The 20,489-nt window shown below is 39.4% G+C and overlaps 1 protein-coding gene across 2 annotated transcripts in view; it reads right to left on the bottom strand.

The window, feature by feature from the left end:
• TOX (thymocyte selection associated high mobility group box) overlaps positions 1-20,489 on the bottom strand; it is a 277,463-nt gene that overhangs the window by 23,596 nt on the left and 233,378 nt on the right. For both annotated transcript variants that reach the window (XM_073331081.2, XM_073331082.2), the window contains one exon: positions 8,039-8,119. In XM_073331081.2, coding sequence (XP_073187182.1) covers positions 8,039-8,119 — 81 coding nt within the window. The remainder of the gene's footprint in view (positions 1-8,038; positions 8,120-20,489) is intronic.

The raw sequence follows: 20,489 nt of genomic DNA, 5'->3' as shown, positions 1-20,489 counted from the left end.
AACCATCAAGCAGGAAGGGAAGACAAAGGAAGTTTAAACAAGTGAAAACAACCGCAGGGAACATCCTTCCACATACACTCTTTGTCTCCTGATATCTAGCTGGACATGTTTTTCAAGAAGGGGGCTGAAACTATAAAAAGGAGGGACAAACACCCCACGGCATCCCCCCTCACATCCATCATATTCACTGTACCTGAAGAGACAAAGGAAGCTTGGATTTGATTGGACTTGGGGGAGGGGTCCTGATCTGAGAGTTTGGTCTGTAATGCTGCTGGGGCATGAGATGAGAAACTTTGCTTGAATCTAATATAGTTTAAGTTAGGCATTAATGAGTGGCTTATTGTTCTTGTTCTTGTAACCACTTCTGATTTTTATGCTTCATTACTTGTACTCACTTAAAATCTATCTCTCTGTAGTTAATAAAGTGCCTTTTTCTAATCCAGGGTGTTCAAGTTGAAGTATTGGGTGACTCCATTTGGGGCAACAAGTTCCTTAAAGGAATTACAGACTCAGTATATCTGTACTGTCCAGAAGAGGGCTGGGGGAAAATCTGAGACTGGGAGTGTATTGGGGTCACCCTGTGGTAAACTTTAAGGCTGGCAAGAGCTAAGGTGTGGCTGGCTGGCTAAAGCACACAAATAGGCATAGCTGGGAGTGACTGACTTACACACTGGAGGCTGTTTGTGAGACGGAAGCCATTGTAAAGGGTACACCAGGTTAGAGGGCAGGGGTGACCCAGCTACACATGAGCCTGGATTGTACCCTGGTATGTCACACCTAGAACAAAAGCCCAGAGGAACAAAGAGAAAGGGAAGAAAATGGGCCATGTAGAAAGAAAGGAAGAGCAGGGGAGTGAGAAAGGAAAAGAAGCAAATAAAATAATAAACACTTTTAAGTATAAGCAACCAAATACCAGGAGTATGAGAGTATAGCCCACTTTTGCCATTCTTATTTTACTGAATATATTGGTGATTTGTTGATACACAGTTTGAGGCACTTTATAAATGAGAGAGATAATTTAGATAATAGACCCTCAGTCCCTTTATCTTTCCCCACATGTCCCTCACCAATCCTGCTGCTCTCCTCTCCTGCTCTTGAGAAAAGCGTGGCTTCCCTTTCACATTCCAAGCTCCACTGTTCAGTGCCACAACTCCTCATGCCTGCCTCTAACCTAAAGCCAACCATCAGCACACCTTGTCTCCTCACACAGAACTACTCTGAGAAACATGATGGTTCCTACCCGCCCCAGACCTGACCTCACAGTGCAGTACACTGACCTCCTCCCTGCTGATCCTTATTCAGAGAGTCACACCATGAATGTGAGGTGGATGGAGACAGGCTATGCCAACAAACCAGATAGGCAAAGGAGGGGATCCCATCAGAGGAAAGGTCATACTAGAATTTGTTCCACCGTAGAGTCCTCCCTGAGTCCAGCTCCCAATGGCCAGAAACTCAGCTAACAATAGATATTCTGATCAATACAATGGTCCCACAGATACTAGCTGTCACTCAGGTGACATCCACCAGGCAATCTGATAGATTCATTAGGGTTAGGATTTTCTTCTTCAGTTTGAATTAGTATAGACTATGGCTCCTCAAATCTGTAGCTGGTTTTTGAAACTATCACTTGTAAATCTTAGTAGGCAACCAGCAACTGAAATATGTAAGTCAGAGTTTTTATTCTCATTCTGAGTTGTTTCTGCTTTCTGGCTATTGGTGGCTTTTCTGAGTGACTTAAAATAAAGCAAGGGTAAGTTTTTCATATGGCAGTATTCTACAGGTCTGATCCAGAGCCCACTGAAGTTAATAGAAAGTTTCCTGTTAACTTCAATGGGCCAAAACTTTTATTCTACTAATAATGAGTTGATTTTCCATCTTTGTTTCCAAGAAAGCAAAACAGGAACTGGTCAAGTGAAGCTGAGATCAGTTTCAGCTGATGAGTGATGGTTCTCACTTGTGCTTCCTTAGAAGTGTAAGTAGAAAATTTAAAATTAATTACACATTATTATTTTTTTTGCCCTTTCAAGCCTTGTTTCTGCAGATAGTATGTTGGAAAAGCTGCCATACACAATCACATGGGCATGCATCACACACACACACACACACACTCACCCAGTTGCTGAAAAAAACTGTGGAACATATTTGTTGTTATTTGCAACATTTTAAATGACCAAATTATATATATTTGAATTAAATTAATAAATACTTTTACAGTAACATTATTAAAAACTCAAAACTCAAACATGATAAAAAATCTCAACTTTTTCCAAGAGATACCCACACAGTTACCACCATCATTCTACATGCAGAGAAACACTGTGGTAATTCCGAGATCTCTGTGTGATGACTGGCAAAATTGCCAATGACCTTTTAAGAAAACTGTCAATGATGAAGACACATTTGCAGAGCCACATTTCTGTTCACAATCAGGGACAAAGGAATTTTATCTTAAACTAAAATTATATGCTGTATTTTTTATTACATTTATTCAGATAGCAGACACAAAATACCCCAAAATGTGGCCAATACACTCACCAAGAATCAATGGTGTCCTGCTGGATCAGAACGTTTATTTTTAATTTTAGAACAGTTCTTTTTCACAATCAGCAGCATTAACAGTAACAGATCTGGTGTTTTGTGGTATGAGGAAAATGTCTAAAGGGTCCTAAACCTTCTGAATGGAGTACTGTAAATTGAGTGGTATCTAGCCTAGCTAGGGCCAGTATCATCAGAAATATTTCTTTATTAATGTGAGCAATTAGACTTCACCACACAATCGACTTTGAATAATAAACTTGCGGAATTGCTGAATGTTCATACATAAATGTTTCTGGTACCTTTGGCCATCACCAGCATCTATAAAATAAGTGATCGAAGATCTACAGGGTCAGGGTCTGATTCTCATTAACACTAATGCTACTTTATACTACTCTAGCAATGTAAACGGTTTATAAATGGGTGTAAATATACTCCTACTTTCCCTTTACTCTGCCAGAATGGTGTAACACAGCCTTAGTGTCAATGAGAATCAGGACCTCAGAGTTTGGGTTCTGTTTGGATCAGCACTGTAAAATCTGGAAGAGCAAAACTTTTATGTGAACCTTTCAGAACATCAAAAAAGTTATAGGTTTTGGATGAAGGTTATCAATACATGAGGTTTCTTATTTTATTAATTCCAAATCACATATATTATACAAATTTATTGTACCACATGTGGCAGGTTCAAAAGTCTTTAGACACATCATTGATACTTGAGTACAAGATGGGCCAGCTATTGGTTGTCATATATGGTTAGTCAATGTGGTTCCTGAGGAGAACATTTTAAAATCTAAAGATACATTTTGTTATCATCTATGGGGGATTATTATGGATTCGTTAAGGCCATGTAGGTAGAGATGGATGTTTTGTGAATGTAGCTTGAATAAATATGCTGAAGGACATGTGACTTTAATTTGATACCAGTGTCATTATTCCCCAATTGAGAGGCATAGGGAGGCTCTAAAAATGCATTTCTAATAACCTTATACCAACCATTCAATCCCAATCACTTTAGAAACAAACAAGAGCCTTCTCAAAATCAAAAATATGTCAAACTAATGTGATCTCAAAATTTCTGCCATTTTGGGCTTCAGTCTTGTGAGAACATCTCTAAGTCTTGGCACCGCTGAAAGGGAAGCCTCACATATATTTGGCCTCAAACTTTAGTCTGAACGTAATCTGAATTTCACTATCTCTGTCCATCTCTCGCTATTTAAAGTCTGTGAGAGATCCTTAGCTGGTGTAAATCAGCACAGCTCCCTTGGCTTTAAAGCAGCTATGCCAATATACACCAGCTGAGAATCTGTTTCTATTTTGTTACTGCATGTTTTAGTAAATGTAGAACTTTCTAGTGCCAACACTTGGTGGGAAATGAGGAGAATAGGATTCTTACTACTGTATATTAAAAATTCTAGTGAAATGGAAACTAACTTAAATTCTTGTTTTACTGTTTGATGTAATTATTTCAAGTTAATTTAAGTTGAAACATATTGTGTAATGGTAAATTGTAACATTAAGTGATAGACTTCCAGCAGAAGCATCAAAAGGAATATGCATACGGAAGGCAAGCTGCCACCTGGAACTCCTTGGCAGAGCAATTATTGCACTGCCCTTAAGAAGGTGCAGCATTTGGTCTCCTTAGTCATTGACTGACTCAGTTCTGCCATGGCCATGACACCTCACTACCACCTCCCCCCCATTCACCCTCACAGAGGTGCAATGCACTATCTATCCTTTACGCTTCGCCTTTAGTTCATGTATGTTTTGGATGATGTTGTTAACTTTATGGACTGCCACCACAATGAGACCTCTGAACTAGAAAAGGATGGTGGATTCAGTGTATTAAAGGTTAGGCTGAACTGTAATACAAGTGAGTTCTCACAATGAAGTTATGCCTAACAGTTTTAATAATTGCTTAGAAATTTCCTTAGGTCTTTAGGATTTGTGGCTCTATAGGTGAAGAGGTTGAGTGAGATTATTCTTTGGCTATCTGCATTTACTGGACATTTTTGCTTCAAACAATGTTTTTAGGATTAGAAATTTTTTCTCTGACAGTTTGTGGATCCTTGAAGGGACATGACAACTGGTTTGTGAAAAATACATACATAAACAACTCTGAAAATACCCAGTCAGTCAACAGGTAAGTCTGATATAGGATATACAGCTACATGCATGGTTTCAATAGTAATATATGGTTTTTGTTATATGGTTCCTCAAACATTTTTGATATCACAATAATCACAAAAGCAAAGATAGTGTGTCACAGAAACCTGAAATATCTACTGTTTATAGCCTTACATTACGATTTTCCTAGGTAGGGGAAAACTGATGTTTAATGGATAAAAAAGGAAGCTGCAAATTAATGTAACTGCTTATTATATTTTTCTGCTAAGGCAACAGTGCTAGTGATCCTGTAGGAGTTTAGCAGCTTAAAAAAAATGTTAATGCTTCAGACAGAGCTGCATTTTAGGCTTGCTCCTTATGAGGAGAAAGCCACTATTACTGTTTTATAACGGTATCCCCTGAAAATAGCCTAAACTAATCTTTAAAACTTCCAAAATGTCTGCATGGACTAAGTACTTCTGAAAAGTAATTCCAGACGGTGGCTGGGAGTTCTGTTAGGGGCGGTCTGAGCCTGCCATACAATCAAAGGGACAATGTTGTCCCACGTTCATTATCTTCAAAAAATTTGCATTATTTCTAACACTCTAAGAGTGTCAAATGTGGTTGATAATGATGCTATGTGAGGGCACAAATCTGACCTAGCTATGCCATCATAGCTTTGAAAAATTACCTTTTTTCCTACTTGAGGATAGATACAAGCCATAGTTGTTAAGTATGCCTACAGAAAATATTTATATATGTATATATAAATAAATATTTAACATATAAAGCAAAAATCCTACTGCCAGCCAGCATACACAAAAAAGCCAGGGTAAGCGATAAAAAGTGCTTGTTTTTTAAAAAGTCAAATTGCAATCACAGCATTTTAAGTAATGTTATACAAATTGCTATATACTGTAGGTTGCATTTCTGAGCCTGAACAGTACTAAAAGTTGCAACTAAGGACAAATGTAAAGACACTTGTTTAGAATGCAAAGGCTTAGTCAGTATTATAAACAATATGGCAATCTGCATAGCATTACACATAATGCTTTGTAATGTGATTTTGATTTTACATATTGATTTCCACACAAATGAACAGGCTTGACTATAGCCCTATTAATTTCAATTTTTATAAAAATAAAAGAAAAATGTTGAGAAAACATCTAGCAAATACATTGATAGAGTTTAATGGAGATTAATGCATAGCTATGACATTAAATCCATACAATCAGATGTTCACCTTACCGGGTGTTAACCCTATTTAAAAAAATATTACAGGCAAGGCTGATGACACAGCCTATTGTTAAAGTTGCCTGACATGTCCAATTATAAGACCTTGCTTTCAGTTGCTTATTACTTGGCTAAACTTAAATCTTGTGGGTTGACATTTTACAAGCCAGGTGTTTGCCTCAACTGATTTTTGGGGGGCAAATTTTTCAGGCTCCTACATGTGACGTGACTGAGCAGTTATCATCCCCACAGAACAGTGAAGCATGCTTCCTCCGGAGGTGAAGCCAGACTTCTGGCATTTCCTAACTCTTGCGTGCTTGCCTTTGCAACCGTAATAACATTGTTTTAATGTAGTTTTTGTATGTGTAAAATAGAATAGATTTTAACACAGAGAGTTTATATTCTGTTTCAAATAGATGGAATTCACATGGCGAATCTTAATATATCACCTATCCAGTTTGTAATTACATGCTTATTTAAAGTCCCATCACACCTAAATGCTTAAAGTTAAGCAGATGCTTAAGTCCCACTAAGGCCAATGGGACACAAGCACATAATTAAGTGCTTTCTTGACTAGGGATGGGCTTAAACATCTGTCCAAGTGCTTTCCTACACTGAATTAGAGCCTCAGACACCAATATTTCTTTAATTGAATTTTCTCTAAATGAACCTTCCTCAAAGAATGCTATGCAGCTATTTTTGCCCTGAAAAAAAAAATCAGAGTAAAATTCTCAGTTTTACACGTATTATCTTATCAAAATAAAACAGTTTAGTGTTTCCTATAAACAGTGTATAATGGGCACAGTAACGATACCTAATTCATTATTACAAGTGAAAAGCTGACTTCGTAATTTACATTAAAATGAGTGTGTTGGTCTTATTTTACCACTCAGTAAAATCTTACAAATAAATTGACAGTCATGTTCAGTGGAACCCTGGGCAGTTCCAATGGCTTGAAAGAGTCTATTCTAAACATAGAGACTATCTCTGGAATTGTACACTCATCAAGTGTAGAAGAGGAATGACAGGCATTTGTACATGCTTTTTATAAATATCCTGGCATATATGATGCTAGATTTCAAGTATATAAGACAACACAGGAAAGCTATGAATAAGGTTACACTCATGTCTCAGAGTTTGTCTACCAACACAAACTACATGAGGTTTGATCTCACAGGGGTCATATACTGAAACACCTGAAGAAGTGGTAAGATCACGTGGAAAGCTGTATGAAAGACCCGAGTGTTAATTATCCATTAAATCTTTGTTTTGAAATGTCCCTAAAGAGATGGTAAATATGTCGTGAAAGTAACAAAAAGTGCTGCTCAGTCACATCTGTATAAGCTTCAAGCATTGCCATCTCACTCCTAACCTTTACTCACAAACCACTGGACAGTCACGTGCTTCTAAACTTGACCTCATCAACACTTTGGATTCTGTGAAATAGACACCAAAATGAACATCAACAATACGATTCTGCAAATTGCCCCTTTGATGTTTCAAGTCTGCATGTTGCAGTAATCTTACCTTTGTCTGTGGGTTTTAAAACAGTGGTTTATATTATATCAGTTGTGAAATCCTGGGCATTATGAATGGCTCTATAAATCAATATCAAAAGTTGCTGTTAACTGTGTACAGTGGGTCCTGTGACATCCTGTTCCAAAGCGAGTGATTCATACTATGTCCTATACTGTGTTTGTCTACTTCATCTGAGGCATGCACAAAGAAAGTTCAGCTTACCATGGGAATGTCTGAATTGTGATACTGAGCATGATCATTGCTGTACAGTGCCTGCATTAAAAATGAGGCATTTTATGTGTGATATCACAGTTTCCTCCTATATTCAGAAAAGAGTATGACTGGTAATTGCGCAGTGCTGTGGCCCCTGCTGGCAAATGTGATCCTTTTACTGATGACCACTGGGTTTCTCATTTGCTCCACTGTGATTATTATCCCGCCTGCAGATGTTCTATGAGTAGGAATGGATAGGCTGCGGTATGCCTATGTTGAGAGATAACTTTGTATTGAGCGCTAGAGCAGACCATGGATATGATAGGTATAAGGTGGCAATGAACAACAATATTTACACTAGATACCATGGTGCTGAGCACCATACAAATGCTGAAAATGGTTTACAATCTATCACAATATATATATGTGTTACCTTGGATACAAGGCTTGCTCTGTATGCAGCTAACTGCTTCAAATATTCCTTCTTAGCAGCTTCAGTTTTCTTTTTGTATACCTACAAAAGAACAAAGATCATTAGTAAATGAATCTGTGTCTATATGCAATTCCAATTCATTTCATTGCAATTTCATCTGTTTCATGGATCTTCAGAACATCCTTCTAATTAAACAACCATTCCTATTTCTCCAGGTTTTTTTAGGAGAGAAAGAGTAAGTAAAACACCAAGCATTTTAAAAAATATTGCTCACAGTAAAAGAGCTCCTTTGCCTACAGAGTGATCCTGATATGTTTGACTGAACTGAGGACATTTCTATTGGCATGATAGCTTCAGTTGTCAAAGGGATGTTAAATTCGGAGTATAGTTCCAAACTGGACCAGTGGGGGTGCTCTTCATTGTGTCTCCCATCTGGCAGACCAGCTGAACTTCTCTGGAAAATAGGAGAGTCGGTGGGTCCAGGACTGCTGAGTTGGGAAGAAAAAAGGAAGAAATGAGATGCAGAGGACAGGGAGGGCTTGGGGAGATATCAGTGTCCTTCAGCATGACTGGGAGACTTTTTTCCATTATTAGGTAAACTGTTGGACAGTCAGAGAAGCCCAGTCCAAAGGAGGTCAGAGGCAAATCAGAGGCAAGCTCTGTGCAGAAACGAGAAGCTAAGGAGCCATGAAAAGAAGTTAGTGTAAATCACTGTTCCAATCTTGACCTGCAAAGTTCTGCTGAGTTCTTCAAGAGAGTGTACCTTTTCTTGTATATTCCTCTCAATCCACTGTTCTGCCTACAGTGTAACTAACACAATAGCTTAAAGAGTTAAAAGATCCAGTTCAAATTTCCCCAGACTTCAGAACTGAAGGTTATTTGCAGGGATTGGCAGGACACCCAGACAAAATTATAATTGGAGCATTAAAAATATAGATAGATACTTGGAAAGCTAGCACCTGTACAGGGGTACACAACCCTCCCAGCTGTGGAGGCAAGCTCCATAGAGGCTAATTTCTTGCCAATGTACATGCTGACAACCTAAAAGAGCCTTGCACTGTTGCTAAACCGGCACCCAGTCTCTGATTAGTTGGACTATGCACTCAAAGTGCAGCGGATGGTAAAAGCAACTTAAAACAAATTTGAGATGTCCTCATAAATTCTGCAGGTGTGTAGGACAAACACACACACACATTTCCTTTACAGTAAGGTAAACTTTATGAAATTTTAAATTGATCTCTTTTGATCCTCTTATTCTACAGTAAAGCCAGAGTATTCTCATAATGGAGAACACATGGAAGCTGCAAACTGCACATACACTGGACAATACAATTCCAAAATACAAAAACAGAGCAACAGTACTGGGCTGGAAGGATCTGGTGCTACATCATTTATAGAAAGAATATTCTTGTGAAATATCTTTTATTTCAGTGAAGCTTTGCTTTCAGAGAAAGAACAATCCTCTGATCTAGGTTGGGAAAACTCAGAGGTTGCCTAAAGGATTAAAGATTTTGGGAAGCATAAAATCATGATGGAAAAAGAGGAGTCCTAGGATACCAAAATTGTAAAAATCTACACAGAGAGGAAAAAAGATTGTTTTTAGCTGTGCAACTGTGTGTGTGCATTCTTGTAATTTCTTCAGATTAGGATAAATATATGGTATAGGCTGAGCTCATATTGTTTTTCAAAGAACTGGGAATAAGTTACTTTTTAAATTGTGATTGTTTGCAGTTATAGGGCAAATTTATTGTTTTTTTCAGAAAACAAAATGAGAATTAGTTGACAATCTGTTCCCAGGTGCTAAAACGAATTAACTTGACTTACAGAACAAAGATGAATTCAAATTATATTGTACTTTTGAATACAGCTGCATCGTTTTGCTATCCAGATTTTAAAACCACAACTGAGCGTAATAACATCACATACATAGAGACAAGACATTTAAAAGATCACATAGGTTTTTTTTCCTGATATTGTAGTCCTGATTCAGCTGATCAGAAGTCTTATTTTGCATTACATGAGTATCAAAATTTTATGCAGTGTAGTTGTAGCCATTTTGGTCCCAGGATATTAGAAAGACAAGATGGGTGAGCAAATATCGTTTTTGGACCAACTGCTGTCCATACAGAGTCAACTTCTGAGCCATACAGAACTCTTCTCCTTTCCCAGATCGGAAGAAGAGCTTGAAAGCTTCTCTCTCTCACCAACAGAAGTTGGTCCAATAAAAGATATTACTTCACCCACCTTGTTTCTCTAATATCAAAATTTTAAGCAGGCCTACTGTGCATTTATAGTCAAAGCATATGGAAAAGTTTCTCAAAGAGCTGGATTTCCTCCTTTCCCTTTCCAAATTGTGGTATACAACAAAGTAATCTCATTTTATAGCATAAACCTAACAAGAGTTCTGGCTTGTACCCAAACATCACTATTGCATATGCACTTAATTATATAGTCTTCATTTAATTATTTCCCACCTATCCAGCCATAATATTCAGCATTAACCATACACATCATTTTTCATACCTACTTTTCTTAGGCATTCTCTCAACCTGGTAATTGCAGTATAAACCCCAATTAGCACTATTTTTTTAAACTGACCCTGATATAGGATGTCACTATGAGTACTATGGCACACAACACTTTTAATATTATTCAGAGGCAGATTTACATGGTTGGGTTTCTCATTCTGTTTTTTTGTATCTTTCTCAATGTTTTTTTGCGGAAATCCCATTCCAGCTGATTTGCATGTAGTGCAGTTCTATGGTGCAATGGGTATTTGTTATGGGGCTTGGGCATGATGGCTTGGGCTCTTATTATTATTATTTTTTTTGGGTCTTCTTCAAGAATCCTAATATTTACGCTATTTGTTAGTGGGTGGGTGATCCTGACAGGAAAAACTGCACCAGTATTTCCCCTGAGTGTTCCTGCCAAGGGCACCCGTTCTCAAGCTTCTCACTCGCCAGCTGTTGCCTTTCTTGGGTGGAGACCCATTTCTCATTCCCTTCTGACCAGGGTATTTCCAGGCACAGTTCCCTGCCTTCATTGTATTAGCCTCTGCAAAAGACAGTCTGTCTGACCAGGCTGGCTTGCTTTCCCTTCAGAGATGGCTAACAGTGTGAGTGCCCATAGTTATACTTACCGCACAGCTCTTTTTATGCAAGCCAATTTTGTTCTTAAAGTAAAAGCAGAAGAGAGAAAACATATTAAAAACAATAAAAGAACCTACACGCATGCTAATAAGCTTACCAGAGATCACCCTGACCCTAACGTGGGCTTTGGCAAGAGCAGTCCTACAACACCTCACCCAAGGAAACCTCGTTGTGATTTCACGTTCATCCCAGCTTCATCTCGGAACAAGCACACAGCCTTATGGGGCCTCAGTAGGCCCAGTTCTTCCAATCCTCCCCCAGCTGCCCTTGTCCATTTGGTGGATCAGCAAGAAGGCCCTGAGTCTGTTTAAACCAGGCTATTTATCCAAAAGTCCTTTCTTTGTTGGTCCCTGGATAATCCAGTTTGAATTTGTATATGTGAGCCTTGCCAGGGAGATGGCTTTAAAGGCTGATAACCAGCGGAATTAGAGCAGCAACCCCCTCCTACTAGAGAAGTTACATACAATAACACAAACACAATTATATTTTTAATACAATGGATCCCAAATGTATTAATCCTAATTCAATATTGTTTAATTTAATGCAAAAGTTTATCTTAATTTCATAAGGTTTGTCCAGCATATTGCGGGATATTGTCAGTCTATCCCACTGACATTGGCTGTTGAAATATTGATTGCTGATAGCTGCAACACAATGGGGTTGGGGTGGACAGGTAGACTGGGAGTTGGCTGGTATCATCAGTAATGATAAGATTTAGTGTGTAGGACATTTTTCCAGTTGAGAATGTACGCATCCGATGAAGTGAGCTGTAGCTCAAGAAAGCTTATGCTCAAATAAATTTGTTAGTCTCTAAGGTGCCACAAGTACTCCTGTTCTTTTTACGGATACAGACCAGCATGGCTGCTACTCTGAAACCTGTCATAGATGACACTGGTAGCTGGTACCCTGGGTTTTGGCCTGGGCTCGTACATGGAATTTAAGCAGATGGGGAGACTAGGTGGGTGGCACTAGCAGTTTTAGCGGTATGTGCAACAGGTATAAGCAAGCCAAGTGCCCTTCCCATTCTGTTTCAGTCGCTGCCAGAACTTCTAGCCCTCAAGCTTAAATACATCTTTGTAATACATTGAGTAGACTTGATGCCTTATAGACATTTTAAAAAGGCAAAAAGCTCATATCATCACTGAATTGTACCCGTGACAATGGTTTAAACTGTTTTGTGCATCACAGTTAAGATGGTAAGGAATTCCGAAACACAGAAATACATTAAAATTGTCCTCAGTCTGAGAGGGAGATTTCTGTTCTCTTGTTTAAGAGCAACAAACATTGTAGCTTGGTTATAACCTTATGTTGCCAAGATTTACTTTTACTTTTAACACCTCCAAAACCACTGATGAGGCTTATGTTCGCCTCTGAAACAAGTAAGCACTGGTAAACAAGCAGCTTGGATGGCAGCACATTTTTATAGAACCTGGCCATTTCCAACTTGTTTTTTTAATTAATGTGATAATTAAATATAAATTGACTGGGTGAAACCCAGTTGTTCCGACAGCTTCCTATTTCTGCTCCTGGCTTAAGTAGGGCCAGTGGGACGATCTGACGCTCTTGGGACTCTGCCAATTGGACCTCAAGAGCAGATCCTCACACTGGGCTGGACCTTTGTGGGTCTCAGGTAAGCAACTGTCAGCAGGCTGCCAGGGGGAGGGTTGGAGTGCAGCGGCTTCCATGAACCCTGCTATCCAAGGTTTGAGAGCCATGGGTCATGACATCACCGCCACCCCCCGCCCCAAGGGGTTGCATTTAAAAATGATGGGACTTCAGACTATGGACTGGGGCCTTGCGGGTCAGAGCTATATCTTTAGGACAAGACGTTGGCCTTCACATTTCTGATTCCAGGGTGGTAGGTCAAGTAAAGTTTAACTGGGAGAAGAATAGGGCCTACTGAAACTGTTGTTGCTTTAGGGTGCTGGCCTCACACAGTTACTCCAGGTTCTTGCGATCGGTAAACATTTGGACCAGATGATGGGCCCTTCCAAGTAGTGTTGCCACTCTCGAAGGCAGTCTGAATTGCCAGGAGCTCCTTGTCAAATATCTTGTATTTGCTCAAATACCACTTAGCAGGAGTAAACTTCCTTGTGAGGTAGGCGATGGGGTGCAGTATTTGTTTGGGTCCGTGCCTTTGGGAGAGGACTGCCCTGATCACTATACTAGGAGCGTTGGCAGAATTCTGACAGGAGAGTGACCTGCTCTCACCAGGGAATGAGGGCATCATGAAGGGTCAGTCAGGAGATTCCAAGGATCAGGGGAAAATTGCACTAGCAAGGAAACCTGTAGGGTCTGAGCTGTAGAGGCATTCATAAACTTGTCTACTGCTCTCCAATCAATGAGGGCCTGTTGGAGGGGAATCCATCAGGCCTTCCCCAAGATACATAGATGGATAGGAACCTGCCAATGAAAAGCCCCTGGATGGGGCTTTGGGTACATCTCAGAGAGGACTAGGGTGTGGGGAAGTTCTCTTCTTTCAAGGCTGAGGCTCGGTGCCTGGACCGGTTTGTTTCCCCAAACCCCTTGGTGTTCGTACTGGGCTGGCCAAGATGGCATGGCCAGGTTCACCACAGTAGAAGCACAGGTGGTGCTGATGGTGCCATTCCTTTTCTTCAGATGGGAGGCACTGACAAGCCAGATTGGTTTGCATGGGTTCGATGGGCAATATACAAAATTCGGAGGTCATGGTACGCAGGTAGGGTGGGCTGCAGGGGACCTCTTTTCTCCTCTCTTCGTTCTCAGAGCTGATTATCTACATGGATAGTGAGGTCCACAGGGATGTCTAGGCTGGTAAACATCTACATAGGCCAATTTGTCTTTGATTTATGCCCACAAGCCCCACTGGAACTGCTACATCTTCAGGGCTTCGTTCAACTCTGCATCTGTGGTAAGGCGGTGGAAGCGCGTTGCATACGAGGCCACCGTGCCTTGCCCCTGCTGGAGTCCCTCAGCCATTCAAGCTCAGTGTGGATCATTGAACATGGTTGACATTGATTGGAGAAAGAAATCCCAGTGTGACAGCACTGGGCTATAGCCTTCCAGCAATTGGGAGGCCCAGTCTAAAGTGTCTCCTCTCAGCAGGCTGATTACCAAGACGACCTTGGCCCAGTCAAAAGCATACTTGCACAATGCAGTGTGGACACCAGAGCCCTAGGTTCGAACACAGGTGAGAAAAATGTTAACATAGGGTTAAAATACAATATAGACACTGAAGCCCAGGGTTCCCTAACATGGGTCAGCAGACTCAAGTCTCACTAGCCCTGGGCTTACATTGCAGTGCAGATGTACCCTGAGTGAGCAAATGAACAGTACAATCTGTCCAAAGGGGTACCCCAATCCTGCTGGAATACTGGACATTCTTTGGCCTACAAGACTGAGAGCAATTCCTGGTACATTCAGTGTTCTTAGAACCTGTAACTGTTTTATTTATATTTTTTCTGTAATGCTTTTACCCTCAGAATAAATTTATTTTATATTCTAAAGGCTGGTTGGTACCTAGTGTTCACTGTTGAAACCTCTGAAGAAAGGTTAACCACAGAAGCTGAACCCTGATCAGACCTGCTGGGGAAATCACAATGAAGTACAGAGGGACTGCAAGCCTGGTCTGGAGAGACAGAGATGTAGGTCTCCACCTAAGAGAGGTGATGGCTAGGCAGGAAGCCTGAAAACTATGACAGACGTATTCCATACATCTAAAAAAAAGAAATAAATGCTCTCTGTGAAAGTCGTAATTCTAGGAGCAATGCCACCATCTCAGAGTTCTTTGAGTGATGGATGAAGTGATGTTACCCATGGAAGTACCTCTTCCAAAGAGTGAGCTTACAATCTCTGGAAAAATATTACTGTGCTGCTCTCCAGAGTTGAATCCAACCTCCAAATCTCCATCCCCAGGCACGGCTGAATGGGTTCCTTCAGGCTCAGAGAAAGCTGAACGTTTGCCAAAGCGGGAGGCCAGTGTCCAGTTTTAATCCTTTAATTTTGCAGTAGAAGCAGCACCCAGAACTCTGAATCCCACTAAAATGTAGCTGTCATATAAACAATCCACAGAGCTGGTTAATGGATAGTGAAATATGCCACTATTTGACTTTTAATCTAGGTACAAACTGTAACTGAGAGAGGCTGAGGGCTAGCTCTACAGTTCAGCAGTCTCTTAGATGACATAGTATGAAAATGACACTGATGATATATTAGAAGCTTGGAGAAAAGAATTCATTCTTTCTGGCAGGCAAAGTTAAGGTCACAAGCCAAATTCAGCTCTAGTATTAACCAGGTTCAACTCAATTGATTTCACTGGAGCTGTAGCCACTGACACCAGGGCTCAATTTGACCTCATGAGCTTGCAGTTTATAAGGTGAGATTTTGGGTTTTTTTAGATCAAATGCAAGTTTTGGATAACACCAGCACCCACAAACACAAACATTAAATGTGTGATTTACGTGGTAATTTCTTGTACTCAGCTGTACTCTGCAAAACTGGATCTAAACCCAAATGGACTACAATTAGTCTGATTAAGTCTCGCTGAGTACACAAATGATTTAGTGCCTGACTCCCATGGACTTTTAGTCTAGAGAACGGAGGGTGAGGGAAGGATGAGGAGGAAATTGTGATTATTATTTATACTACAGTTGCACTTAGAAGCCTAGGTTCCATTGGGCTGGGCATACTACAAACACATAACAAGAGACAATCCTGGCCCCACAGGTACATGTAGGATTTATTTAGTAGTAGTGTCTGTTGTATGCACCACTTGGACATTTGAAATTCACCCCTGTGGAGGGCTACCCTCTCCACCACTTTAGCACTTTAGTGAGGCTTCAGAAAAGAAAAGGTTGGGCTGGAAGGGAGGCCAGTAGATCCATGAATATATTGACTAAGTGGCCTTATAGAGGGTGTGCAGCAGTTACTATTCTGATGTATGTGGCTTGGGGGTGAATTCAATCTTCCCAGTCCCAGGCTGGAAATCGTGTTTACCCTGGCAGCTTTGTGTGAGAGGGATGGGTTTGATCTGTAAGAAATTTTGTGAAAAAATGAACTGCAACGTTGAGGTCTGATACTGCCCCCTTCTGAAGTTAGTAACAAAACTATGCACCTCAATGCGAGCAAGATTTGGCCCTTGCAGAAACTGTTAGACTGCTTAATCACGTGTAGCATTTTGATACCTTAACAACATACATGTATATATTTTATTGACCTACTTGTGTTCCAGTTCATTAAGCCCAGCTGTTCTCAGAGGAAGAGAAAAAGAGCAGAAAGCAATGGGAAGAGGGATCCAACCAACTAAAACAAACTGGAATAGTTGTTTTAAATGCCTCATGTGTTTATCTAGCACTTTCAAGGGAAAAAGCGGTTTTATTACAGAAATTTGCCAGTAAAACATGGGTTTCACTAACAGAAAAGGGGTAAAACCAACGATAACAGCCTTTTTGCTGTTATAAATAGGGAGGAAGGAGGAAGCAGTTTAAGCTCTACTGATAGCAAATGGAGGAAAACACTCCCTCTTTCTTATCAGCCATTCAAGTCTCAACAGTGAAGTAGTTTTTCTTGTGGCTGTTTCTGAATATATTTTGTTTTCTAATTCACAGTGGCAGAATATACAAACAGATTTGTCTCTACTTCTTATTCTCGTTTACACAATAAACAAAAAAGATTAAAACCCTCAATAATTGTATGCTACCCATAAATCTGAGGATATATTTCAATAATTTTGTGATCTTTTTCAAAGCGTTTCATATTTATCCTTTGGAGATTGTTTTATAAATGCATTGCTAGTTTAAAAAGTAAAGGTTGCTAAAAGGGAATTTTAGTGTGTGACCTCAAAGCAGGGGAGAAAAAAACAACTCAACTCAGTACTCTCTTTCTCACTGCATGTGGTAGAGGCTTTACTTCATAAGCAACTAATAATGAATAAACTGTGAATAAATGTTTTGAAAATGTAACTGCATATTCTCACTTGAAAATATGCACTCATTTTATACTATTTCAACAACTATATAAGTCCCTGCAGAAAAATATCTTGTACGCTCTAAAATGCTAGAGGCAGATCCTTGGGTGGTGCAAACTGTCATAGCTTCATTAAAGTCAGTGGAGCCTGGCAATTTACCTTACTTGAGGATCTACCCTGCAATTTTAAAGACACAAAGGGGTTTAGGTGTCCAATTCCAACTGAAAGTCAATGGGAGTTGGGTTTCTAACTCCCCTTTGTGCCTTTGAAAAATCCCCCCCACCCACAGGTTGCATATATTACATATATATGATCAGATTATGTTTTGCCCTGAACCAAGAACACAAGGGGCAGAAAGAATGTAAGATATGCAGGGGGTGAGCATATATGCTCACGGAGAGGTGGTGTTCTGAAGCTGGCCAAATTTGGAAAAGAGCAACATCTTTCTCTCTAAAAGGGTGTGGTGTGTGGGAATTTCAAATGGCACAGTACCTCCCAGAATTCCTCCTTGGGAGATGCAGGGAGTTCTCCTTTTAATTGCTCTCCCAGTGCAGAGCTGTGCCTTCAAGGCACATTTGAGCCTGGAGTAACTTGTGAAATCAGCACAGAGCCTGGTTGCATCAAAGTGAACTTAATGTAAAAATATTCAGCAGGCACCATTTTATCTTTGTAAAATGCCAGTATTTTAAAGGTTAAATATTGGACACTACTTTTAAAGACAGTTCAGAATTACCAGATTCCCCCCTGAATTAGCTAGTTTTCTACTTTTTTATTACACATTTAAAAAGCTGTGATCCAAAGAGAAACTTTTTAAAAATTGCTGAGATTTTTTTTACACACCCATATATATATATATATACACATACATACACATACACCAGAATCATTCTGGGTTATTTTTAGTGGCCAAGATAGAAACTCTTGAAAGCTTGAGGTTTATAATGAACATGCTAACAGCATCACAAATGTTGATACTAATACAGAGGGACTTCAATTTACTTAAGTATTGGTAACATACAATCCAAGTTCCATCAGATGATAAAGAATAAATTGCTGCATTTATCTAGTGGGTGTTTGAGCACCAATGAGGAGTAAATTATTTGATTTTGTGGACTCAGAGGATTTGTCAGCTGCCTCATAAGTATAATTCTGGCTCTTCATATTCCTGCTGCTTCTAATTTAGCAGGACAGGCTCATAATTGAAGCAAATTAACTATTTACACTTGTCACTTCTACCACGGGAAGAGGACACATCAGCAGGAAAGAATGAGTGGGAAATTAAATTCTTCCCACTTGTGTCAGATCTGCCCTTATATAAACACATTAACAGTAATTTCATGAGGCGTCAAACATAGGAATAAATACTGAGGGATAAAATAATGAGGTGTTGCTATTGAGCTGAACTGTTGTAGCTAATATTACTGTGTATGAATTATGTAGACTGAAAGCAGGCATATGTTACAGCACTTAAAACTGTTGCTTTGCATGTGCTATCTGATCATTAAGCTTTGGATCCCTAGGTAAATCCATCTTTCTTCCTGCTGCAAGGGCCAGTATAACATTTAAGTAAATACAGACATATGCAAACATTATAATCTGTACATAATGGGCCAAATTCATTCCTGGTAGAACTTCACTAAGTCAATGGAGTTACACCAGAGATCATCTTTGTGTATTACATTCATTTCCATTTTTAGTATAATAGCATGTTTATTTAGGTCTTTGGCGGAAGCTTTAAAGTCACTTACTCTAATGTAAACAAGAACGTTTTGTTTGTAATTTGCTAAATCTATTACAGCCTTTCTGGGTCTCCAATTAGAAGCTTAAGGTTCATTTGGTACATTTACATCTGGTTCTGATTTTAAATGACTTTCCTTTTTCACTTAAGAACAGAAAATGACCTAAGCAGTCTTTTTACCCAGTTTGAACCAACCTTCTATCTGAAAGCCAGAGAGGCTCAACTATTTAGTATGCCTAACTTTGCTCCCTAGAGGCCATTTTTCTCCCCTTTGTATAAAAAATATGTGCAAAGGGCAATGATGTACAGAAATCAGCTACAAAAATGGGATGCAAAAGAGCATGCCTTTTACTCAGGAGAAAAAAATGTTTGTAGTAAAAAGGAAAGGGTAGAAAAGCCACTGAAAAACACTAAAAATTCTGAATACTATGTTGAGGAAGATGTGTACTGATTTAATACTGGTAAAGCTGATTTTGTTGGCATTTTTATGAAACAAAAAAGAGAATTTTTTTTTCAAAAAAGTTTTTAATGAAAAATGGGGGAAATATTATAAGTCCTCCCCTATTTTTACGAGCTCTAGTTACGGTAGAGGAGGCAGTATTTAGGAGGAGGCTGCGGGGTATGCAAAAATGTGCAGATGTGCAGCAAACATTTGGGAACCCCTTCCAGTCACCTCTAGACAGACAGACAGACTCTCTCTCTCTCTCTGCAGATGGTCCCAGCATGCTTGGAAATCCATGGAAACAGCTATAATATGGGGCACTGAAGTGCAGATATCTGCACACAGCAAGGGAAGAATACTTGGCTCCTTCTTTTCTGTAGTAAGTTACACTGTCTTTCCTGGGTAGCATGGTCATAATGTGCTGTGTTTTTTAAGCAGCGCCCCACCTATTTCAATTAGGAGTCCAGCTCAAAAAGTAATGGCATCATCTGATTCATAGTATTTCTGCTTTTTCCTGATTCCTTCCATATTTCCTCAAATCATGCTTCCTCTGACTTTTTGTCGTTTGAAAAACTTTTGTAGATCTTCCCACAAACTCTTTTAGTGGTCTAATCTGGTATGGTATCTCAATAACTAGGTTTGGGCTGGCTAACTGAGTTCCCAAGCAGGATTTGTATCAAGCTCTGATACCGTTATTCATTCCATGGTGTGCAAACCATAGGAATATATCCCTTTTTTATAGCTAATGAAACTATGATCTGCATCATGATTTACTTGATCCAACTGCCATTCAAGTCAATAGAAAGACTCCTACAGATTTCAATGGAAGCTGTCTCAAGTCACAGTATATAGAAGATTTAATATATACCTATTTTAAAAGATATGAAATAGCTGAGCTGTTATTTTTCCTTCTCAGTAGTTGCCAGACAGTGGAAAAATAATTAACCAGAAAATCCCATCAGTACTTTTTAAACCTTATTGTCTCTACCTCATTATTATCTTCTTACATCTTATTGTGTGTTATGCTTTTCTTACTGATTAATTTATATTTAAGACAATAGAAAGGAATTCCAACTTAGGAAACTGTAATAATTCTATTTAAGTTCGTGAATAAGCATCAACTTCCAAAGCATAAAATCCCAAAGCTTTATGATTACTGAAATGAAAGCCTAATTCAT

This window comes from Lepidochelys kempii, chromosome 2 (assembly GCF_965140285.1).
Source record: "Lepidochelys kempii isolate rLepKem1 chromosome 2, rLepKem1.hap1, whole genome shotgun sequence".
NCBI classification, from domain to species: Eukaryota; Metazoa; Chordata; order Testudines; family Cheloniidae; genus Lepidochelys; species Lepidochelys kempii.
The sequence above is the reverse complement of the archived record's forward strand: the minus strand, read 5'-3'. Positions and strand labels throughout refer to the sequence as shown.